Source organism: Aspergillus heteromorphus, assembly GCF_003184545.1.
Source record: "Aspergillus heteromorphus CBS 117.55 chromosome Unknown BO70scaffold_13, whole genome shotgun sequence".
Lineage (NCBI taxonomy): Eukaryota > Fungi > Ascomycota > Eurotiomycetes > Eurotiales > Aspergillaceae > Aspergillus > Aspergillus heteromorphus.
The window spans coordinates 537,746-562,219 of NW_020290418.1; the positions used below are offsets into that span (position 1 = coordinate 537,746).

Below are 24,474 nucleotides of genomic sequence, written 5' to 3' on the forward strand. Positions count from 1 at the left end.
CTCTGCTTCCTCCAAGGCCGGAAAAGGTGGGATCGGGAAATTATAGACGGGCTCTCAGGCGCAAACCGCCTCCAATTCGCGAGTTTTTTCTCACCCCGTGGCGGGCAAGAAGCATGGCATCGAGGCGTCGTTAATCTCATCCTTCGCAGCCCAACTACCCGTGCCCTGATACTATGCGCTTCGCAAATTATCAAGTAATTCAGTAACTCATTCTGGTACATATCCGACCTACTAGAATCTGCCCAAGGAAGCGGTAGCCTTAATACGGATACCATGGCGGGAGTACGGAGTAGTGCTATATTAGAGTTATTAAGGGTGGAGGGTACTCCGTACCTTACTACTACCTTTAGCTATTCCGGGTAACATGGACGGTCAGACCAGACCGTCCAATAAACTGTCCAATAAGCCATCCACCGAACCGACGCGAGATAATAGGATGGCATCGACGATGACATGACGATCATCTATGAGCGCCGGGAGATGAAACTCTAACAACAAATAAGTGCCAGATCTGAAAACTTTCTCCAGGCGGGACAGATGGATCAATCATGGTGAACAATACACAAGGCAAGGGGTCAAACTCAGTGTACTATATCCAGGACTTAATCAAACCGAGTTCTAAGTAAAGGAGCCAGGCTTATGGCTGCTTAACTGCGTGGTCATTCTATCTGTAGTTTGGAGTGGTGTCAGCAATCAATGGCAATGTGTCGGCTCTGCCTACATCTAACACGAGAATTCAGCCTTCACGTTCCTGGGTCATGGCCACGGCTGACGTGTACGTAACTACGATACCTACCTAGTACCTACGCCATAAGTATGGCAGATCATCCATGATGAATCGCATAAATATACCTCGCTTATGCGCGGTGGGGGTTCGCATCAGGAGGGGTCGAGTTTTCATCGATGTGCGTAAGACCGGTAGTGATTGGCCCCGGCACACGCGGCGTTCGTTGGGGGTTTTTCCCCGAGCGGTTTTTAGTATTCATGGTTTTGGCGCTTGGTTATCAAGCGGGAGATCGAAACTCTCCTAAATTAGTTCGACACCACCGGGGCCATCTATGCGAGCTAAAAATCAATAAACCTGCAAGGCCCAGGGGATCTTGCGGGAGATGGATGCATCGAGCGTGTGAGTGGCTATGCCGACCTGCGCCATTGAGTTGACGAGTGCGTCTTGTACTTACGTCCAGAGTTCGCTAGTACTACCCACTTAAATACCAGTTAGCTTATTTAGTTGCATATCACATCGGTTGCTAACTTGAGAGAATCACCTCTCGTAAATTTTCCTTTGCTTTTCTTCTGACGTCCAACGATGCGCGCCCGGGAATCGTAGGGGGGGAAACGTAAAAAAAAACATGGTCAACTGGGTCACGGGTTATGGGTCAGGAGCCGGCAGTCGATCATTGCTCAGTCTGGGGGTATCAATAATCAACCGAACCCTGGACTGCTGACTATCCCGGAGACGAGCCCCATGGGTTCCGGGCAATGAGAACGGGATGTTTCTGTTTCATCCCAACGGCGCGACCGATGGAAGGATTGGAATCTGAAAGAAAAACATTGTTTTTGCCCGATGGCCGCTATAGCCCGCCGTGGAAATCATCATTGGGAACCCTACGAAGGTTTGGATTCGCCCATTGTACCGAGGATGACAAAGCACTGGGCCATTTCCGAGTCGAGAACATGGCCATTCTTATTGTGCTGTGCGTCGCGGTGTCGATGCCTCGGCCTGACAGTTCACTACTGCGGCCTAGAGAAAACAGTAAGCATAAAGATGTTAGCCCTATTTTTCAGGAGTCTAGGCTCCTTGCGGTGGTTAGCATGGAATCGATCTCGGTCAATGACACCTAAGGTCTTCGGGGCATGTTCAGCTGTCTTGCTCTGGATGGATACTGGATAGTCGTCGATGGCGTCCTGAGAGGCTGTGAGTTCGCTGAGTGGTCAGTGGAAGGGCGAAGCGAGGCTAACTGACAACGGACTCGGGGACTACCGCAGTTGAGTCCCATCCTATGATTCTGGTCATCCTGGCTGGTCTTTTCTTCAAGTTCAAGCCACTGATGCCGCAGGCGGTTAGTCATGCGGCATCAAGCGCCCCCGTAGCCCCCAATCTGGAGTATGTGGGTGCGGGCCTCGCGGGCTCGCGGCTGCCGGAAGTCTTCCGTTGACCATGGTTAGTGGCCTGGCCGCCCGGCGCTCCCTTCTCGGCATCTCCACCCCTTCCGCTGCTGAGTTCTAACTTCTGACACTCCTCCTGTGGCAGACTAACAAACACACTGACTGTTCCCAGCTCCCCAAGTCTATCTGTGCCGCGTGTAGCAAGTAAGCAGCTACTAGCAACACGCTTGGTGACTGCAGTGACAATCACCGAATTCTTCGGAAGAAATTTTCCAAGATGCAAGTGATTTCCGGAGAAGGGATAACCGCCCCCGCTAACTCACTTTCATCCTAGTCCTCAACAGCTCCTTCTCAGTTTGGTCCTAGCCCCTGAATACTACTCACTACTACGGTGTACCGGTGGTATCACCATCCACTTACTACTTCGAACCATCGACCACTACAATGCTGTTGACATCCCCACAAGTACATGCCTACTTTGTATATGCACAACGTTACACATCACCCACGTTAGGCTCGAGTGGACATGGCGTCCTTCTCTCTTTGACCGTTGTCGCATGCACAATAAGGCTTGTTTCCACGAGGACACTACATTATAACTAGATATACCGCAGACATCTTACCTAGTCCGCAAAATTCGTATGGGTCTAACTAGCTAGCTAGCTGCTGTCAGGTTGCCACAAGCAGGCATCGGTCCACCAAGATCTGGCCTACAGGATTGAGAATTACATCTATTCGGTGAGCACTGGCCCCAATCTGATGGGGGAGCCCGTCAGAATGGCCATCCAGCAAAAAGGGAATAAAAACCGAGGTGTCAAAGCCAGGTGTCTCTTCACCCCTGCAGCTGGATTTCAAACCACCCTGTGGCGACGACGGCAGTCAAATTCCATGCCGGTATAGTCAGCGGCAAACAATGCACAGTAGAAGGCAAATTTTATCCGGCGTACGGTGTTCTCCGTTGCATGCGGTCAACTATAGTGTGCATGGAACAGTCATGAGGCCTTGTCGGGGATAAACACCCAGTACGTACTTTCGACTTCAGGCGTCTGGTAGTCGTGGGTAGAAGCGGGATTCTGTGACATTCGGGATTTGACGACTTGTACCTCCTCCTTCCCTCCTAGAGCGAGCCGCCGGATCACTCACTAACCCCTCGCCCGGTTCCTCACTGGGCAGGTTTGGGGCGAGTTATGATTTTCAGCCTTTTCATCATCGATCCGGCCCGTTCGTGGCGTTCTGCCCAGCGCTCACATCTTCATACCGTATGGACCCAGGCCTTGGAAGAAAATATCAAGAAAAGACGCCATCCGAGCGAGCTTGGTGTCATGGGACTCCCCCAGTACTCGCGCAGATAAGATGGCAAGCCTTAGAGCGACAGTGGGGGCAAACTAGGTTGGAAGTAGTGCTTAGGTACAGGCCGGCCTCGAATCGTACTTTTTTTACTGGGCAAGTACAAGTCGTAGACTTGGGGGAGGGCAGGCCGTTGGCCCAATGGTTTCGCAGGCTCCGGTCATCCCCTTGTCGAGGTCATCGTTACGTTGAATGCGAGGGTAGGGAGAAGGCATGGCTTTCAACGCTCATCTCGAGTAAAAAAGGATGAAATGGCCAATGGGGAAAAAAGCAAACATACGTCGAGGCAGGACTGTGATGGAACAAGCCGAATCATCGGGCTCGAATTGGGGACGATGCATAACCCACTGTGGATCTTCAGCCGAACCATGGAAATACGCATCCTTGTTGTTGCATCGTAACTAATCGTTGCGTCGAACCAGTTTGAGCTTTGGAAGGAAACCATTAAAATCTTTTTAATTCTGAAATTGGAATTAAAATCCATCCGTTAAAAATAAACATCGGCGGAGAATTTCTAATTTTCTCATGCGAGGTTGATTCTAATAGTGCCCCCCCTGGTGATGATGCAGCGAGGGCTGGGACCAGCCCAGTTGGGTCGGACAATTGTCAGGGACACTAATTCGTGTCCCTGAAGCCCAATGAGTAGGTGGTACAGGCTGAAGCCGCGAAACGAAGAAGGGGGAGGGGTCAAATAGTAAGAGGGAGGAGTTTCCATCCATGTCGACCTCATTCCGACCATGAACATCAAAACTAGCGATCCACAGTGAATTCTAGCCCCTCCAGAAGGCCATTCATCGTTGCATCCCCTCCAGGATATCTAAGTACCTGCCTGCCTCGACGGTTGTAAATGGCATCCGTGGTGTAGTCATGGCAGCCATGTTATCCTGCCAGCGGGCGGACAACTCTCTCAATATCCCTCCGCCCTCATGTCGGAGCGGGTTTGACTTCTCCCTGCTCTTTGAGGAGCTCATTCTGGGCATCCTGCCCTTAGGGATTGTTCTGGCTCTGGTGCCCTTTCAACTGCGACACTTGTTCGGAAGACCGCGCAAGGTGGAAGCGTCTTGGTTGGCCTGGGCAAAGACGGTATGTCCTCAGCGTTTTTTCATGATGGCCTGATGGTTCCCAGCACCTACTGGATTCAGCAGGCGCTCTCCGCACCCCGTGACCTCCTACTCTTCTAAGTTCTACTCTTTTCTGCTCGTGGGCTTTGCTAATTTCCCTCTCCTACTCCCCCGCAGACAGCATGGATTGTACTAGTGATCACTCACTTGGTCTTGACGGTCCTTTGGTCCCTCCCATCCGCATGGCGGACGGAAGCCTCCATCGCTGCGAATGCAGTGATGACCGTGGGGATCTTTCTCCTCTGTCTGTTTTCTTACGCAGAACACCATCTCTCAGTCAGGCCGTCGTTCCTTCTTAACGTTTACCTCGGTACCACGCTGCTCTTTAGTATCGCAAAAGCGAGGACTCTCTGGCTCCGGCATCCAGAGGGAATCAACAGAGACATTGCAATCATCACGTCGCTCAATGTCGGGATCACGCTGCTCCTTCTCATTATGGAGGCAACAGAAAAGCGTCGTTTTCTTCGAAAAGAATATAAGGGATATCCTCCCGAAGCCCTCGCGGGAATTTACAATCGATTGTTCTTCTGCTGGCTGAATCCGTTGTTTTATCTCGGGTTCACTAATCCGCTCTTGGGGGTGGACGATCTATTTACTCTCGACAAGCAGCTGGAGTCGAAGCGACTGCATCGGGTCGTAGAGAACTTATGGAATAAAGGTACCTTTCTCGCGTTGCATGCCGAGGTCGGCCAGAGCTGACAACTACTAGAAGACAGGAAAAGTCCGAACGCATTGCTATCTACATGTTTCAAGGCGTTCAAATGGCAGATTTCAGCCGGTATACCACCACGAGTCATGCTGGCGGCCCTCAATATATGCCAGCCATTACTGCTAGAAAGATCACTCTCTTTCACCGAGTCAGCCGTGAACAAGGACACGGATAACATCGGTTATGGCTTAATTGGGGCTTATATACTTGTTTATATTGGCTTGGCGGTTAGTACAACGGGCTTTATATGGATCTTTCAACATCTGACACGGTGTGGATTTAGGTTACTATGGGCCAGTATCAACACATGACCTATCGCTCTATTACAATGGTCAGGGGAGGCGTTGTATCCATGATCTATGAAAAGGCATGTACTCTGAGTACCAAAGACGCTGATCCCGCTTCCTCTGTCACACTTATGAGCGCCGATGTTGAGCGAATTGTGCAAGGCTGGCAGACCATGCATGATATCTGGGGCAATGCTCTTGAAATCGCTCTGGCCATATACCTCCTTGAAAGACAGTTGGGCGTGTCCTGTGTTGTCCCGGTTGCTGTTGCAATTGGTAAGAGTCGCGATCCGTTTTCCAACACCTAAGCTTATCATTCTCTCCCTTAGTGGCACTTGTTAGCTCCCTTGTAGCGATGACTTTTGTAATGGCTGGGCAAGCCAAGTGGCTTGAGGCTATTGAGAGACGTATCTCGTCCACGTCTTCTATGCTTTCTTCTATGAAAGGGATCAAGATGCTTGGTCTCCAATCAGCACTAATGACATGTGTGCACAATCTGCGTTTGGATGAGCTGAGCATTTCTAGATATTTTCGGAAACTTTTAGTCTGGAACATGGCTCTGGGTAAGTCAAAAAATCTGAACCTAGTCCTTCAAGAATTTGCTCTAACAAACCTTCAGCGTGGATCACTCGCATTTTTGCACCGATCTTTGCGTTTGGCGCTTTTGTCGGCATCTCCCATGATAGGGGAAATGATGCTGCTTTGACTATATCAGTAGCCTACACATCACTATCGCTGTTCTCTCTTCTATCGGACCCTCTTCTGTCTCTTGTCATGGCTCTAATGACGTTTGTTGGATCGGTTGGATCTTTCCAAAGAATACAAGAGTTTCTCGATCAAGAACGTCATATTGATTCCCGAGCTAAGTCTACTGAGCTGCCATACAATATCCCCGAAGAAAAGGGTCAATTGGCTTTGGTTGACGATGCTGAAACCAATACAACCGAGTCGGGTTCCTCGAGCTCATTAAACAAACCCCACTCGCCTTTGTTTCAGGACGCTCTCACAGTTCAAAATGGGGCATTCGGGTGGGATACAACAAAAGAGCCCTTGCTGAAAAACCTGACTATCGCGATTCCTCAAGGGGGCGTCACTATATTGATTGGGCCATCTGGCTGTGGCAAAACCACACTATTGAAGGCTATTCTCGGCGAGGTGCCCTGTTTGAGCGGAAATATTAGACTTTCGTCTGAGAGCATTGCCTATTGTGAGCAGACGCCTTGGCATATGAACGGAACCATCCAAGACTGTATCGTCGCAATGTCTACTTATGACAGCCAGTGGTACAGGTCCGTCATCAATGCATGCGCTTTAGTCGAGGACTTCAAACAGCTCCCTCGTGGGGATCAGACCGTGATTGGGAGTAAAGGTATTGCTCTGAGTGGAGGCCAAAGTCAACGGATTGTAAGTAAATTGCACTCTTTGCATGTTTTTGAACATAGTAGATATTCTAACATCATTAGGCACTTGCGAGAGCAGTCTATGCCCGGAAAGAGGTTATCATTCTGGATGACGTCTTTAGCAGTCTCGACGCGACGACTGAGGACCACATCTTCCATCACCTGATCGGGAGCCATGGCCTCCTGCGCTCATTAGACTCCACGATCATCTTCGCATCTTCTTCTGGTAAGTTATCGCTCCCAGATTCCTCCGCTTTAGATCGCAGCACTAATCGATTAAACAGTAAAACGTGCTCCTTATGCTGATCATATCATCGTCCTTGACAACAAGGGCTACGTCATTGAACAAGGGAGTTTCAAGGCTCTCGATTGCTCCGGAGGTTATGTCTCGAGCTTCTCTCTGGGATTTCCCGAATGGGGCTACAAAGCGGACATGTTCCCTGCTTCAGGTGTTGAGATAAAAACAATCGAAAAGACGGCCGAAACCGATACAGAGAGTGAGACTGCGACTCGTCCAAAAGGCGGAGATGTGTCGATCTATTTGTACTATGTTCAATCCATTGGCTGGTTTCCAACAATAGTCTTCCTCGTGGCAATCGCAAGCTTCGTCTTCTGCATATCTTTTCCAAGTAAGTCCTCACGAATTATCATATAATCTTCAACTAACTCAACGCACAGGTATCTGGGTGCAATGGTGGGCCGATTCAGATCAAGCGGAACCTGGCAAACGAACAGGTTATTACCTTGGAATATATGCAATGCTTGGGGTGCTAGGCATGCTGGGCCTTATGATCGGTACCTGGTACGTGCATGACATGCTGCCCTGGTTGAATCTCAACTCATGTAAATTGTTTAGGGAAATGGTGATCAACATGGTGCCAAAGTCTGGAGAGGTCTTCCATAGAAAGCTTCTGAGAACAGTTCTAAGGTTGGTCTAACCTAGTAACTTTCAAATCATATGCTGACCTCCCTTATAGTGCGCCAATGTTGTTTTTCTCCAAGACAGATAGCGGTGCTATTCTCAACCGGTTCAGTCAAGACCTACAGCTCATAGACATGGAGCTCCCTGTTGCTGCTATCAACACCTTTGCAAGTAAGCTTTTTGATCCTGCTAGTACCTTGCTTCCACGGTTACTTATACGGAATGCCTAGCCTTCGCCCTCTGCATAGCACAGATGCTCTTGATGGCCGTAGCTTCGAGATACGTTGCTATAGCTTTTCCGATTGTCCTTATTATTGTCTACCTTATACAAAAGATGTACCTTCGTACATCCCGACAACTGCGGTACCTCGATCTAGAAGCAAAGGCGCCTCTTTTCTCTCATTTCACGGATTGCCTTAGTGGCCTGGTGACTCTAAGAGCGTTTGGATGGCAACATGCCTTGCAAGAAAAGAACTATCGCTTGCTTGATTACTCTCAGAGACCATTCTATCTCCTCTACGCCATCCAACGCTGGCTTACCCTTAGTTTGGACATGGTAGTTGCGGGTATTGCAGTTTTGTTGATTATACTTGTCGTCATTTTACGAGGATCTATCAGCGCGGGCTGGGTTGGAGTCGCGTTGCTGAATGTCATTCAGTTTAGCCAAAGTATCAAGCTTTTGATAACTTTCTGGACCAACCTCGAAACTCACATCGGCTCAATACAGCGAGTCCGGTCCTTCTCAGAGACTGTGCCGTCGGAAGATCTACCCTCGGAGAACGACGATATGCCACCTGAGTGGCCATCTCAAGGTGATATCGAGTTCAAGTCCGTTTCTGCGGAGTATAGGTAAGGCGTTTACCTAGCCGCAAGTCACCTACGGACTTTCAGCCAGCTAACCCTCTTCGCATAGGGCCTCTGAGCCGGTCCTTAACGGCGTGTCTCTTTCCATCCGAGCCGGTGAAAAGGTGGGAATTTGTGGAAGAACTGGCAGGTATGCTACACACCTACACTCGGGGCTTTTTTCTCAAACAGACACTAACTATATGGACCCAGTGGCAAATCATCACTCATCATGAGCATATTCCGCATGATCGACATAAGCTCTGGTCAAATTGTTATTGACGGACTCGATATCACCAAGCTACCACGTCAGGAGATCCGTTCGCGAATCAACGGGGTCTCCCAAAGCCCTCTCCTGATCAAGGGCAGCGTGAGAACAAACGCCGACCCTATGGGCTCTTCATCCGACGAAGCCATAAATAGCGCTCTCGAAAGCGTCGGCTTATACTCCCAGGTGCAAGAAAAAGGCGGTCTGGCTATTGACATGGACGAGCTCTTCCTATCCCACGGACAGCAGCAGCTCTTCTGTCTCGCACGGGCGATTCTCCGTCCCGGTAACATCCTGGTTCTCGACGAAGCCACAAGCAGGTACGGATCGTATCGCTCAAGCAAAACTGCATATGCTAACGTAATTTACCCACCCAGTGTCGACACCAGAACAGACGAGGTAATGCAGCGGATCATCCGCGAAAAGTTCAGCACCCACACCATCCTGACCGTCGCCCACAAACTCGACACCATCCTTGACTACGATAAAGTCGTCGTCCTCGAAGCAGGTCGTCTAGTGGAGTGTGGAACTCCCCATGACCTTCTCGCCTCGGACAAGTCTTATTTCAGCAAACTGTATGCCAGCCTGACGACAGAGGAACAGGAAGGGGAGACTGAGGTCAGCTCGTCCGAGATCTAGACTAGTCTCCGACATGGCTGAGTGGCGGCCCAGGCAGCCCCAAAAGCAAGGATGGCACAGACAGCCAAGGCAGCCAGCCGCACGTCTTTCATCCTCCCTATCCTCCCATTCTTGCCATCAGATCGATGATTAATTTCCAAGCGACACATAAATAGATCCTAGCTCCTACTTTAATTCCCAATTATGCGAACTGTTAATATAATTGACTTTTACCCAAACTTTCGATCCCTGATCCAAATTAATATAGTATGGTATATTATTAGATTCGATTCACTTTCGATCGCCCATCTGTTTTACTTTTACTATTCTGTCCAAATCCGACCCATCACTCGCCCATAATCTCAAAGTCACCAGTCACTGTTAGCGCTAGTGTTAGTGTTAGTGTCAATTCGCGTCGTCCCGACCAAGTTAGAACCCGTAGTTGCCTAATCCAGCAAAGTAAGTTAGGCTGTTAGCGCCAGCGGGCCGTGCAGTCGCCAGTCGGCCAGTAGATATCTAGTGCTGAGTGCAGGAAAGAAATCAAGGAAAACAAACAACAGCCCCCAACAACACAACTCCACCCCACTCCAACCTACCTACCTACCTAGTATCTACCACCTACCTAGTAGTTACCTACATACGACCCAATCCTAAGCTATCATTCCACTGTACCAGGGGTATATTTTACCCGGCATATCAAGCCCAAAAAAAAAAAAAAAAAAGAAAAAAGCCCCGAATCTCCGAAGTTCCGAAGTTCCGAACTGCATTACATTTGCATTTGCATCTGTGCCTAGGTACTTACTTACTTACTTACTTACTGGTCTTTTGGTTTTCCGTGCATGTGAATGTGAATGTGAATGTGATTGTGATTGTGATCTTGATCTGCAAGCATTTACTTACAAGTACTCCGTACCAGTACTCTGTATGTACTTTGTACATAACTAGATAAGAGGTGCTGACGCGAGAGCTGAAATCAAGGAAAATCCCCGAGCCGAGGGAAAGGGGAAAATGGAGGGGGAGCGGGGAGTGACTGACTGACTGACTGACTGACTGACAGCCAGGGTCGGATCAGGGAAGGAGGAGGATCAGGGAAGGAGGAGGATCAGGGATCTACTCCGTAAGTACGGAGTACGTTATACAAGTCTGTCTCGACTCTCAGCTCTCAACTTTCAACTTTCAGGGGGGGGGGGAGGCAACTGGGAAGAAAGTTGTTTGTCGTCATAGTGCATAACTACAGCGTAGCATATAGTACATAGCACATAATAGGTACTACGGAACTCACTAAGTATTTATGATCTATTACCGAGGTAAGGTAGATAGATAGGTGGTGGTGCTGGGTATGCATTCCGTCTATCTAACTACTCCGTACTTCGTACCAGTGAATAAGGATAGCTAGGTACCTAGCTGGCTGCCTGGCTGGCTGATGATGATGCCTGTATGTAATTATAGTATGTGTGCGGGATGAACGAACGAGATTAGATTCTCGCGACGCCACAAAGTCATTCATGCTGCATGGGCACATTGTACTTTGTATAATTTGGAATTAAATTAGATATGTCTTTTAAAGAAAAGATGAATAAAAAATAAAATTGAAATTGAAATTGAGACACTCCTAAGCCTAGAATAGATGAAATCGAGTTGGGGAAAAGAATTGCAAGCACAAGATGGTTGGTTGGTTGGATGGATGGTTTATGCAAAGCAAAGCAAAGCAAAGCGCGCCTCCCGCCCCTTAAGCTAGCCCGGATTTGCAGAGATCGATCGATCGATCGATCGAATGAAGATTGGCAGTCGCAGTTGGATGGACAGTGCTGTATGTATGGGTGTATGTGGGTAGATGAAGATAAACAGGTTATGCAGGGTAGGAAACCTGTTGTTTGCTTGTTTATTTGTTGGTAGTCGGTGGGGGAGAAGGTGGTGTAGTGGTAGTGGTGGTGGTTGTGTTGTTGCAACTCACTCAGTCTATCTAGGCGAGGAGCATCGTGTCGTCATTATCCGGTTCTCCGGCGGGGTTGTGATCCAGAATCCCGAATTCCCAATCGCCGCGTTCGATCCGGCTGACTCGGTCGAGTTCAGCTTGGAATTCGCGACGCAGGAAGTCCAGGGTGACGATGACTCGGCGTTGGGGGATGTGAGCGGCGGCGATGGAGGATTTGCTGTCGCGACGGCTTGAGGGCCGGATGGCAGTTGGGCTGGCGCTCAGGCGGCGGTGGGAGCCGTAGGGAGTGGGGGAGGCAGGGACTGCGTCGGCGGTGTCTTCCATGAAGACGTTGCCATCGTCGTCGGCAGGTTGCAGACTGCGGCGTCGGTCGGTGGAGGGTTTGTGGCCGTCTTTCTCGACGAGGATGTAGGACTCGCTCCTGTCGACACAGGCGAGCAGGTTGATCAGGGAGAGGAGCTCGTGGCGGATTTCCTTGCTCTCCGGGTCGTCCTCCTCAATGGGATAGTTCTCCTCGGTTTCTCGGGCTTTGGTGAGGACCAGATGGGTCGAATGGTCACGGGCGTGTCGTAGTCGCTGGACATTGCGGTAGGCAACTTCGGCAGCGCCGCGGAAGTCGCCCCGAGCAATGCGATACGCTTGCAGGATTCTTTGGTAGTCGGGGGTTCGGTCTGTCCATTTGTTCTCGGTGTCCAGGTAGGAGCTGAAGGATGTCTGTTTCCGAGCAAGGGACGCCAGGATGTCATCCACGTAAGACGCGATGTTCGGGACGAGCGATGTCGGGAAGTGAAGAATCTTCTGTAGCCCAGCGGTGCCAGGCCCTGATGCGGTCAGGATGCCCGTAATGAGGGAGCTCAGGGCGGACTTCTGCAGCGCGCGGTCCTTGTATCTGGAAAGCGCGGAGTACGCCTGGTCGAACTGGCAGTTTTGCAGCGACGCATAGAATGAACGCGAAAGGAGGTCTGCTCGCAAGCTCGAGTTTTCCGGATCTTGCTCGCCTCCATGCTCACTCGCAAGGGCCTGCAACGCGAGACTGGCAAAGTCGGCGACGTGGGAGAACGAACGCGCTTGTTCGAATATCGTCAGGATGTGTTGGAAGTATTTAGGAAGACCGTTGTGGAAGCAATCCACGGAAACAATGTCGAGTAGCGTAGACGACATCTCATGCAAGTTGCCAAGGGGCTTTCCACAAGCTATTAAGAGTCAGACAATATAACATAGAGGGGCTTGGTAGAATGACTTACAAAGGAGATATGCAGCCTTGCGGAAGTACAAAGCGGCAGTATCGTATTCAGCCATAGCTACGTACAGTCGACCCTTCACGTAGGTCGCCCAGGACGTGCTTGCTTGAAAACGCAAAAAGTCCCACGCAAGGTCGATGTTTTTCTTGGCGATGAGATCGCATTGTATGTAAACCAGAGCATTGGGGTACGCAACTTCGCCCTGACGAGTCACCCAGGAGAGGATATCCCGGATTCCAAGTGATATCGTATAACTTTGGGGCAAGCCGATGGATTGGCGAGGCTTGATATCACTGGCAAACAGGTCCTCAAGAATAGTCGTCATCCGGTCTTGTTTCTTGTTCTCCGATGATTCCTTCAAAGAGAAAGGAGTGGCCGTCGGGTCCTCCGTGGTCTGTGTCGGTCTATCAGAGCACTTGCGAGAATTCGAGCTCAGCCAAGACATCATCTCATACTCCCGCAGCAACGTTACGATCGTGACAAACAGGTCTGCGGCATCGAACGTAGAGTTTTCTTCCTGCTGGACCTCCCCGTCCACGAAAAGGACAAGGTATAGAAGATCGGTCAAGGTTTTGCGCGTAAACGAAATCGTTTCCTGAACACCGTTGACAATGACCTTCACGCCAAAGTGAGTGTGGAAAAGGTCGGAGTCCTTGCCAGGGAATCCAAGTGGGATGGTATCTATGAGAGTGTAGAAGATATCGTTCTGTAAACTAAAGATATTCAACCCCTCATTGAGAGCAGCGACCAGGCCGTCGTACGTCTTGTTAGAGATCTGCTCCCCAAAGTCACACCGATCGCGGAAAATGTCCATCCGATCCTGAACAGACGTGGAGGGCTCGGTGAAGAGCTCTGCTTCAAGCGCGCCTTGACAGGCCACTTCAAGATCGGCGGGGAAGGCCTTCCGGAAACCAGAAGCAACCGTCATCAGGTGAGACGTTTGTTCATACAGGTTACCAATCTCTGCATCTAAGTTCCTGTGCCTCCAGCGATCAACGATCTTGGGTCCTTCCGAACGAAGCACCGGGCCTGAGTTGTGCAGAATTAGCTCTGTGGGACTGCATTCCCGGATTACCGCACAGCTCCCTGAAAGCAGCATCCATGGGGTCTCGTAATAAGCGTCGTACGCCAGAGAAACAGGTTCGAATCTTTTCTTGTTGACATCGTCCGTGATTTGCCAGAATTGACGCCACTTTTGGTCTGTGTCCACGCGATACCGGGAGAAATCCATTTCATCTTCGGCAAACTTGCGGAGAGACACTGTATTCGCAATCGTGGAACAGAGTCTTTCCACAAGAGGGGTGTGCTTCTTTGATGCACCAGTCGAGGACAGCGGGCTAATAGCCTCCTGGTAGATAGAAAGAGCGGTCTCAAGGACATCGGTCGAGTACCTGTTCGGTTGCAAAAGGAATTTGAGCCACTTCTCTGTCGGATCCACCACATCAGACAAGGCCATGGCAGGCGGGGCATCATGTGCGCGAGTGTCCATAACCGTGGACACCCAGTTGGAACCCCAATCCGCCACCAAACTCTCGAAGTTGAAGTGAACGGTGTACAATTGGTACAGACTGCTGTTCCTCCACAAAACCCATAGCTCCATGCGCTTGCCTTCTTCCGCGGGCTTGATCTGGAAATCGGCAATGCTCCAGAACATACTTCCAGTCGAATCCGGGTCCAAGGGCTTTAATGTAGCTCCGGGATACAGATCCTCGATGATCAAAGGCGATGTCAGGCCTCCCTTAACGGCCCAGAACTTGAAAACTCCGTCTTCAAACGGCGAATAAGTGACGACGTAGTAGCGATACCCGCCGTCGAGCGCACGTTCCATATTGAAGACCCGGATGAAAGACGACTCCAACGGGTTCAACGAGTATCCCAAATCCTCCGACTCCGGTATCTCACGGTCCAAGAGGTCCTTCGTAGCAGCCAACTTGTTGGTAGCAAGATTCCATATCTTCAGGGTATGGTTCAAACAGACGGCGAACACGTAGGTCTGGTCGGTCGTTGTGGCGATAGCGTTTGCTGTACTCGGATCGAGATTGCGTCCCTGGAACTTGATCGAAGGCTGTGCGTGCCATTTAACCAACCCGCGGAACGACGAGCCCCAGGTTCTCTCATCGAAGGTGAGGGGGGTCCAATGTGAGCCTACAACACAGCACCACGAATCAGCATCCTCTGTAACGCACTGAGCATGAAGGTGGGGAATTACCATCATCACCAGACTTCCTGGTCAAGCGCAAAAGCGCGCCATTATCAAGGGAGATGAACAGCTCTAGCGGGCTGCTCGCATGTAAACGGTGAGGGTGGGAGAAAGTAAGCGGCGCCGGCAAATAAGACTTGCACCAGTCAGAGATGTTATCATCGATTGCTGCAGTCCTTCGGAAGAATTCAGGGCGCAGTGTCAAGGTATGGAGATGCTTGGATTCCGTGACCACGAAAACGCTCAACGCTTCATGGTCCTCCAGATCCGCGAAGTCGACACCCGAAGGGACAATCGGATCCTCAAACGCCAGGCGCATAGTAACATTGTATTCATGTTGTTCAACGCCGCCCTTGGTTAGGTCCACGCATTGAATCTCCAGAACCTTGTTGTCATTGACCACCCTCCAAAGGAACGTTCGGGGGTAGAGGTTGCGTTTGCGGAAGTAGACCGATCCCTGAGTCGTTAGGAACCGTCTAGAGAAGTCATCTTCGTCCTTGGCGATCGGCTCGTCCTGGGTCGAAGAGGAGGCGATCGAGAATCGGGCGCGGCTTTGCGTGTTCGCTTGTGTTGGGATCTGGATGTTGACGACGGTGTTCGGCGAATACGGCCGGAGGTCGACCCGGGTATCTTTGTAGATTTTCGCCATGTCGGGAATAAGAACAGACCACCTTCCACGATCTTGAAGAAATGGTCAGCTCAAGTCTCCATGGCCGGTTGGTCGGGGCGGATGGAGGGTCGCAACTCGGCGGAGTTGACGGGCAGAAGCTGAAGCTCGTCGGCGCTCCAGAAAAAACAGGTCTTGGCGCGGCCCTCAGCAACGCGCCGCTCCACCGCCTTACGGCATCTCCGCCGTGGGTAACCATATCTACTGGATACTCATTCGCATGAACTACATCAATTATAGGCTTACTTGAAAAGAAAATCGAAAGGAAATTATACTTTGATCGCGTGACTACAGGCATCATTAATGAGGTGGCGCTCCGTATCATACATCATGCCATATGCCTCTATGTACGCAGCCCATCAATGCAAGCAAAACAGATTATAATCGTAAAATCGTGGCCTGAAAAGATATGTGCGCCCTGTTCAATCGTTCTCCAGATCTTTGGGGCTCGGGTCTCCAATTCCATCCTCGTTAATGGCGAAGAGGCAATCGCTTTCGGGGAGGCAAGGACTGTCATAGATCTTGCACACTCTCGTCTCTCCTCTGCCCTTCTTCAAGCTCAATCTCGTCGTACTGGCATGCGCGATGATATTTCCACCAATGGGTTTCTTCGGATCGGGATTAAACATATTCGGTCCACCGTCCACCTGGGCAACAACCTGGTTCGTGATGACAACGGCAATACCAAACTCATCCGCCAGACGCTGCAGGGTACGCATAAACTTCGCCAGGTGGGTTTGTCTCGATGACAGTTCACCACGACCGTTAAAGTCCGTCCGGTACAAAGAGGTCGCAGAGTCGACGACAAGGAGCGAAAAACGAGTCTCGCACATCATCTGAGAGGCCTGATTCAGTAGCTGAAGCTGATGGTCTGAGTTATAAGCGCGGGCATAGGCAACATTGTCCAGAACCTCTTCTCCAACGAGTCCATATCGCTGGGCGACCGCCAACAGGCGGACGGGTCGGAAAGTGCCCTCGGTATCGATGTACAAACACTTCCCCTCGCCTCCACCCATGTCAAAAGGCAGCTGACAAGTGACAGCGAGGGTGTGACATATTTGACTTTTTCCCGTTCTGAACTCTCCAAAAATCTCCGTAATGGAGCCCGTCTCGATGCCACCTCCGAGTAGCGTGTCCAGTTGCTTGGAGCCTGTTGTGATCGATATAAGTTCGCTTCGTCGGGCATGCATTTCGGTTGCGGTGGTAAACCCCATCGGCACAAGCTTCGCAGCTGCACATAATCTCTAGTCAGACAAGTTGTCCCTCGCGCAATAAGAAGCCTCGACACCAATAAACTCACCCTCGACGAGAACTTTTGTGGCCTTTTGCTCCGATATACCCTTAATCTGTTCCAGCAAACGCTTCGGCCTGTATCATACCCGACAAGATGACTGTAAGCTTATCTGTAGTCGTATTTCAAATGGGCAGAAGAATCAAGGACGTACGTATATGCAATCGACTCGACGGTGTGATAGCCGGCATCGACAAACAGCTTTATATCCCTACCTGTCAACCCTGAAATTCCCTATTCCCACATATGTCAGTATATAGTTCCATTGTATGCGGATTCCACATGAAAATCCTGTTTGTTGCTATATAAGTAGGGATCGCTTACCTCCAAAGCTGAGAGTGGCGTGGGAGCTCCGGGACCCGGAAGCCCATCGTCAACCTCGTTCTGAGTCTCCATGTCCATGTCCGCCGTCATCTTCTCTGGAACCTCAGTCTTTGAGGTTCTAGTAGTCAGTTACGCGTAACCTCACTGCTGAGCAATTCCCGGTGGTGTCCGTGGGATCAAATTTGCTAGGCGCGAAAACGCGTCCGTTTGGGTCAGTTGCGGTTTCCTAGTTTATTCCAGATCTCTCACTGGACAAAATCCAAGATTTGGCTCGGTCCAGGTTTCGTGGGCAAGAAGGACCTTAAGTATCCCGGTTTCAGGAGGCTTTGGTATTAGTGTGGCAAAACGCCGTGGTCGCTACAACCAAACAGTCGTGTTGCGATTGCGGACGCGTCCAGGCAGTCGCGACATCACGTGCTCGGCTGCTGCCTTGGAGACCCGATAAGCTCAGCCTGGGGCTATAACTTCAGGACGTCGCATCTACGGGATTACTCCTGTGCCAAATCAAAACCACGCTATTAAATAGCATATAAAAGACATGGCTTGGTCTGTATCACAAAATGAGTACACGCTGTCCGCGCCCCGATGCATCCACACTCCAAATGAGGACTACACACTCTCACCATGGCGGCTTTTGACCCGTTCCTAACTCATATCCAACAAGCGGCAATACCCAGGGTGAACCTTTGCTTCTATTTCCAGACCCAGAAGCTAATTGCCTTGCAATACAGCTAACCTACTCGGTCGTGGTTTGTCGTAAAAGGATGTAAGAAGATCGCATGCTCTCAGGTGGTTTGCAACGGCGTTCTATGACTCCCAACGGCCTCCTGGTTAATCGCATTTAACTGGTATATTTCTGCGGGGTTTGTTCGGATATTCTCGTCAATCAGCTTGCTGATCCTTCTTCTGAAGCTTTCGGATGAAGTCCGACGGTGTCCTGGCCAGTAGTCAGTTTGACTGGGCAAGTTCAAGATACTTTCAGGCGGCTCACCATCAAGTGCCGGCCTCCTCTTATAGCCCTCAAATGGTTTTTTGACCCACGAGCCTCGAGCGCCAAACCAACCTTTGGATCGACGTTTGTCAGGGACAGCCAAGCAATCCAGTTCATTATTTCCCCGGCTATCCAGCTGGAACGATCGGCTTGTTCGCGGGACATATGTATTTTCAGGCCGTCCGTGCTCGATATCTGGGACTTTGGAAGAGCCGTGCGGTTCGAAAATACTAGGTATTGACACCGGTTGATACACTCGCTCGGGTCCCTGGATATTACTGGGCGACAGTGAGGGTACCAAGGCTGGCGCTGAAATGATGCTCGCTGGTTCGCTTCCCGACAGGACGACGGACTGTCTCGCTGAGCGACATTCCGGTGTCCATATACCTTCCACTTGGATCCCCCTCTCCAGGGCTCTGGCACCGAATGGTATCTCGCTCGTTTCGGTCAACATAGGTTGCATTTCAGCCCTTTGGCGTGCTTCGGCTGCGGCATATTTCTTCATCGCCTGTCTGTTGTATGCAAGGACGCCGAAGGAGTACAGCAACACCAATGCCTTTGCATGTTAGCCAGGTCCACGATGCGGTCTTTGGCGCTTACCAAAAGACATGCGAGCACCTAGCAAATGGGTCAGTGACAATTCCCTCCGTGTAAGTTGTGTCGCTAGGCCTTACAAAGCTCAATTTCTGCCACAGTGGCCAGCCAAGCCAAAATTGCATGCTGTGCAGTCGGGCCTCCGTGGTTTGGAAGCTGGGTGGAGGCGAGGACGCTTGCAAAGACAGACTTGCGGGTTGTTGCTAGACTAGTATCCTGGATAGAGCTATAGAGAAAGCGAAACACTCCCTTTGACCGTTTCATGAAAAGAAGTATGCCAAGGCCAAAGCTGTCTAGATCGTATCGTCTGAGAGCGTGTCACAGTAGACCACAACAAAACGGGGATGGTTGGGAAGTGCGACATTGCTTCCGTCTTTCAATATGGTGATCGAGGGAAGGTGTGACCAGGCAGCCGGAAAGAGAAGGTGGCCAAGTGCTGCGACCAGTCGTCGCAGTGTAGAACAGTATCCCGGTCGTATTTATCGATGTTTCGGTCGCAGCAAGAGACTTATTTTGAAGACGGGTTCATCAATGATTTAGTGGCCCTTGTCCTTGTACTAAAAAGGAAATGGTTGTCCCACACCACGACTTCGACATGAAGAGCATGTAGGCACATTTGATGATGATTTAGATAGAATAGACTCCTCGTAGTAGTCGCGCGCAAAATGACACCATCTACTGCATAATATCACAGCAGCCAACTACAAATTCAGGCTGTGAAGCCATAATATAAACAAATGAGGCACGAATCATGCTCGAATAAAAAGGAGAACCGACAGCGTGAAAAGGATTCTACTACGTTGGCTTTCTCCCATCTAGGTGTGTATACAAAAAAAAAGAAAAAATGACTACGGCATCCCGACAAAAAAAAAAAGAAGAGAATAGTAGTTGTCCAACCAAAGTGCCAACTTCCCTGTAACGGGACGGTGTAATCTGGCGACGCCACCCCAGGGTGGAAGTGTCTCTGCAGAATTGCTTCCCTCAAGGGTCACTTCCATTGCTTAGCGCCTCGTAGCATCGTGGATTACTCGCACGAGTACAATGACGACCCCAGGATTCGTACCAGGCACCAGTCCCGCTGGCAATTACCTAAGCAAGGTTATCGACTTAGCGGCTGACCTCCCACTGGACTATCCATGACAGATTAGAGAAAGTATCCACAACAACGGGTAACGTACCTACTGCATACCTGCCAAGAGGCAACCACACCAACGACACCGCAACCTCATGACCACCACCACGCTGTTTATAGAGCTCTGTTCGTGATGTAGTAGCCATCACTCACTGTATGATATTGTGATAACTTGAATCAGCCTTGTTGAGTATTCCGGACAACAAGAGTAGCACGGCTTACATCACTTCTCATCGAACTCCTGTCACCGCATATGGCTCGGCTTACTCTATCCGGATGGAAATACGGAGCAAAAGGTAATAACGCGTAAGAATGACCCCTTGTTTTTTGTCTTTTCTGCTTTATTACAGGCACATAAGCAATGTGAAAAGAGTACAGATAAGACTCGCCCCTTAAAAATGAACAAAACCCCTCAAGAAACCCATCGACCCACCATGGCACTAAGAAAGACGACCCCGTATACCATCATCCACCCACGAACATCAAGCAGAGCACACTCAGGAAAAGTCTCACTCCTCCCTAGCCCGCTGCTTCCTGGCCCGCCTGCACTTCTTCTTTCCGAAGAGACTTCCCCAACGCTTGCATGAGCCCGAGCAGCAGTCGACGTGGAAACCGCATGTACTTCTGTTTGGGGCACATGTGCCGCCACGGCTATCGGTGCATGTTCCGTTAGTGCATGTGTGGAAGCGAGAGCAGTCCACGTTGGCGTTGCAGCCAGCGATACAGCGACCACGATTGCAAATCTGGCCAAAATCGCAATGAAGGTTGTTGTTGCAGAGAGGAGGCGCGGATTGGAGATCCCCGGAGTCTTCGACATCTTCGGCATCTTCGACATCATTGACATTGTCGGTGTCGGTGTAGGTGTGGTCGTCCTCGATGTCACGACGCAGAACGGTGGCCGTCTGGTCGGCATCATTTTCACAGTAGGGAACGGCGATTTCGTATCTCGCCTCGCGGGGAAGGACCCTGGCAGAGGCACCTCCAGCTACTGCGAGGACGGAGAGGCCCGAGACGATCACGGTTGAGAGACGAGGCATGATGATGTTTGATAGTATAGACTGGATAAAGATGAATCAGCTCAAGCCATGACATGCACGATTGCCTACTTGTTTGGCCGTCTTTCGACAGCCAGCAAGATGCATATCGTAGCTGATGGAAGGGAAATTACCTGTAGTTGATCAACTTGTAAGCAGAGGATGGAGTCGATGGATGCTAGGGAATGCTTAAAGATGTGGTAAAGGTATGAAAGAGCTGGGGAAGAAGATGGTACAACTAAGACGATGGGAGCTGAAAGACCGCACTGGGAAGGTGCGCAGACGGCAGGTGCTGGTCTTCCCACCCATCTCGGCAAGAACATGATGATAAGTAGGCACCTTGGACTCTATATGTAGCTTCCTAGATCAGTAGTAATGCATCAAGAAACTCCCAGACATAAAGAAGCGAGGGGATAGCCATGGCGCTTGAAGCGGACAGCAATTTGTAGAATCAGCTTTTCTAAATATAGTATCTTGTCTATTGATCAAGGCCCAATATTTTGTAGGTGAAGTTCAGCAATTAACGTCTGTACCTGGGAAGATTGAAGAGCTAGTAGATACCTGCAGGTCAAATGATGCGTATAACAGGAGTACTACCTTATACAGTAGATAGGTTTGGCTCATATAACAAGGTTTTCTCCGGCGTTCCCTGGGTCCAGCTTTCCAGAGTGAAGGTGCCTAATGAATTAATGCACATTCAAGCTTTGAGCCATCATTTCCACCCAAGCGAGTGCAATGACAAAGATACCGACCAAGACATCATGTATGGCCGACCTGCCATGCGATTTGCTAGCATTGAGAGGTTGTTGGTAACATGACAGACAGATATCTAGTACGGTAGTGGCTGTGATAGATGGCAGGCTAATTGCAGCACTAGCAGTGCACTAACCCCGTCTGTTCATAAGCTCGGAGCCACGCTTAGTCAGGCGGTGTATAAGGGCCCTCATAAGCTACTGGGTAAAACGCCATGACGCTATTTCAGGGACGGTGGAATTCTAATGAAGCGATGATGATATCCCCCAGTCCCACTGCCATGGTTTTGACTTGTGAGAAACAAATGCCAGGGCCGGCCAAAATATGTTTGTTGCACGCACGCCAGTGGCAAATCAGCCACGTCGTGCCCTTTCAAGGGATTCGGAGCGTCCCCGCCCAGTAATTGTGATCACTGATCCCACCCCCCAACCCCAATCCCTCCACCAGGCGAATGAACCACCCTCTCATAAATTGAACCGATGCCCGACGCCGCCGATCATGTGAGGTTCGAGTGTTGTACGCATCCTGGCCAGCGACTCGCCCTGCACTGATCTCGCCATTGTCCCTCCTCCGTCATATTTATTCTCGTCCCGGCGGCTTTTTGTTCCTGACATCTGCGCGACTGGATCTACTCACCTGCTGCCGCCCTCTTCCCCTTCTCCCAACATGGCGCCGTTCCGCAACTTCTTGTCCAGAAAGTCCACAGCCCCCCCCAATGGCGGGGAAGTCACTGCCAGCGACACCAACGCTAGTAGTCATCTCTCGCTCGACAGCCATGCCTCGACTCCCATGAGCATCCGGCAAAGTACTGATAATAATGAGCCCCCCGAATACAAGCTAAGCGGTATGTGCAGTCGGCGAGTCTCAGCGGTACTATCTCAACCCCGCTAACTTCCCCTCTTTCCCGCCAGTCGTCGACGCCAATGGAATCTACCACCCTGTATGTCGCACCTTTACCACAACAATCACATGGCGGCTCATCTTCCTCGCCTGATGGCCAGGTTACTCACATGCGAATAGCCATCCCCACCCGAAAAGGCCAGCATCTGGCGCAAGTACCCGGGATCTCCGAAGTCCTCGCACTCACACCATCGCGATCTTGTCGATGAGAACGAACCTTTCTCGATATCTCGCGAGTCATTCGACTCATACCGGCGGTCATTTGTAGGTGGCCTCCCAGGCGCTCTTTTTCCGCGCGACCCCCAAACCCAACAACTCACACTGCTCCACCAGGATATCTCCGCACGGTCCCCCATATGCTACAGCGACGCGATGCCATCCCGAACGTCGCTTGACTCCCGAGTCTCCCGCATGACATCCCTCTCATCCGCAGGACTCCGCAAACAGCCCGAGACCATGGAAGAAGAACAATTCGAAGAGGTCGGACTAGACGACGAGGAAGTCAAGCCCAAGCGGAAGAGCATCTTCTCTCGATTCGGCGACTTTACTACTACGAGCGACTCCCCAAGCACCAGCAGCACATCCAAGACATCGTCTCTCGGCTTCCACATCCCCGGCCGTAAGAGAGGCCAGAGCAACGTGGGCTCGGAACTAGGCACCTTCCAGGGACCGCCAGAGACCGATGTTCGTGATGCGTGATACAGAAACCAACGGGTGTGTAACTACTATATACTGGGTAATTCGATAATCTGTAGGCGTCTGGGCCGGGGGAAGGGTTGGGGGTTGTCATCCATTGCATTATGGCTTTCTTTTCTTCTTCTTTTTTTTTACTACCACACCCATCCATTCACGCTCGACAGCTGCGCTGTATGGTGTTGTCTGGTGAACGGTTGGTTTTGGCTAACCATGTTGCGCGTGCGCGCGCATGCTCATGCATTGCATTTGCTTTGCTCTGCTTTGCTTTCAGTATTCTTTTATCCAACCGATAGAAAGTCCTGCTTGCCATGCTATTTCATGTCATGCCATGCCTTGCCAGGTTTCTGAGTGTCCACAGTAGACATCAGACAAAATGTTCCTTTGTTCAATTTTCGGATCTCGGATCCAAGCGGTTCCCTTATCCGGCCGGACTGGACTCTCCCTTATCAGAAGTCAGGACCAACAAACCATGCAAACCATGCAAACCGCCTCCCCGACCGCGGCCTGGAAAAAAAAAGTAGAGCCTGTTCCTCGGTTGCAATTGTAAAGAATATGAGCTAACCATGGGTAGAATGCTCTGATTTTTTTTTACTGAGAGTTTTTTAGTCTGGCTTTTCAATGCATTTATGCGCTAGGGGGTGGACTTATGTAGTTGCATAGATATACTCTGACGGATGATTGGACTAAATTGAGAAGGCTTAAAGACTTGCAACTACTTGAAAGTATAGGAAGCTATTCCTATTAGAAAAGGTCTTCTGAGGTGAGATTTCACTTATAAATATGCTAGATGGTAGACTACTTATGATACTGGTTACTCCAGAACAAGCAACATTCTTTAACAAATATCAAGTTCATCACCCTCTTCTTTCCATCCAGCTGTGTATACAGAGTCGAACAAAAATATACAACCAAGCGCCTAGTAGAATCCATATCATTTATTTCTTCATTGCACTGCGTCGCAACAAGAAACTTATACGACATATACGCACATCCAGATAGTGGAGCCATGGTCAACAGCACGATTATTTATAACTATTCAAGACATGCCACTATTGCTATGTTCGACCCCATTAGCCTCAAATTCGTGGCAG

At 50.3% G+C, this 24,474-nt stretch overlaps 5 protein-coding genes across 5 annotated transcripts; 2 read left to right on the forward strand and 3 right to left on the reverse strand.

Annotated features, from left to right (window-relative positions):
* Window positions 1-4,323: 4,323 nt before the first annotated feature.
* On the forward strand, window positions 4,324-9,645 carry abcB (putative ABC multidrug transporter; the record flags this gene model as incomplete). The annotated part of the gene is made up of 15 exons (XM_025539408.1): window positions 4,324-4,543; window positions 4,699-5,235; window positions 5,287-5,513; window positions 5,570-5,849; window positions 5,927-6,136; window positions 6,193-6,977; window positions 7,037-7,199; window positions 7,258-7,602; window positions 7,652-7,775; window positions 7,830-7,901; window positions 7,951-8,066; window positions 8,126-8,744; window positions 8,809-8,889; window positions 8,952-9,326; window positions 9,384-9,645. The coding sequence occupies 15 exons, from the start codon at window positions 4,324-4,326 to the stop codon at window positions 9,643-9,645; spliced, it is 4,416 nt and encodes a 1,471-aa protein (XP_025399211.1).
* Window positions 9,646-11,242: 1,597 nt separating this feature from the next.
* BO70DRAFT_337104 (nucleoporin Nup120/160) lies at window positions 11,243-15,721 on the reverse strand. The gene is made up of 3 exons (XM_025541138.1): window positions 15,011-15,721; window positions 12,805-14,946; window positions 11,243-12,753 (listed from the first exon to the last, which is right to left on the reverse strand). Exons 1-3 carry the CDS (start codon window positions 15,648-15,650, stop codon window positions 11,588-11,590), a joined length of 3,948 nt encoding a protein of 1,315 aa, XP_025399212.1. The 5' UTR covers window positions 15,651-15,721; the 3' UTR covers window positions 11,243-11,587.
* Window positions 15,722-17,774: 2,053 nt separating this feature from the next.
* Window positions 17,775-18,993, reverse strand: BO70DRAFT_429476 (uncharacterized protein; the record flags this gene model as incomplete). Its single annotated transcript, XM_025548073.1, has 4 exons — window positions 17,775-18,220; window positions 18,275-18,830; window positions 18,875-18,892; window positions 18,949-18,993. 4 exons carry the CDS (start codon window positions 18,991-18,993, stop codon window positions 18,069-18,071), a joined length of 771 nt encoding a protein of 256 aa, XP_025399213.1. The 3' UTR covers window positions 17,775-18,068.
* A 1,089-nt stretch (window positions 18,994-20,082) lies between these two features.
* Window positions 20,083-21,057, reverse strand: BO70DRAFT_362380 (uncharacterized protein). The gene has a single exon (XM_025543281.1). The coding sequence runs from the start codon at window positions 21,035-21,037 to the stop codon at window positions 20,510-20,512; it is 528 nt and encodes a 175-aa protein (XP_025399214.1). The 5' UTR covers window positions 21,038-21,057; the 3' UTR covers window positions 20,083-20,509.
* A 1,050-nt stretch (window positions 21,058-22,107) lies between these two features.
* On the forward strand, window positions 22,108-23,616 carry BO70DRAFT_379902 (uncharacterized protein). The gene is made up of 4 exons (XM_025545380.1): window positions 22,108-22,631; window positions 22,699-22,727; window positions 22,808-22,951; window positions 23,021-23,616. The coding sequence occupies exons 1-4, from the start codon at window positions 22,454-22,456 to the stop codon at window positions 23,384-23,386; spliced, it is 717 nt and encodes a 238-aa protein (XP_025399215.1). The 5' UTR covers window positions 22,108-22,453; the 3' UTR covers window positions 23,387-23,616.
* Window positions 23,617-24,474: the final 858 nt, after the last annotated feature.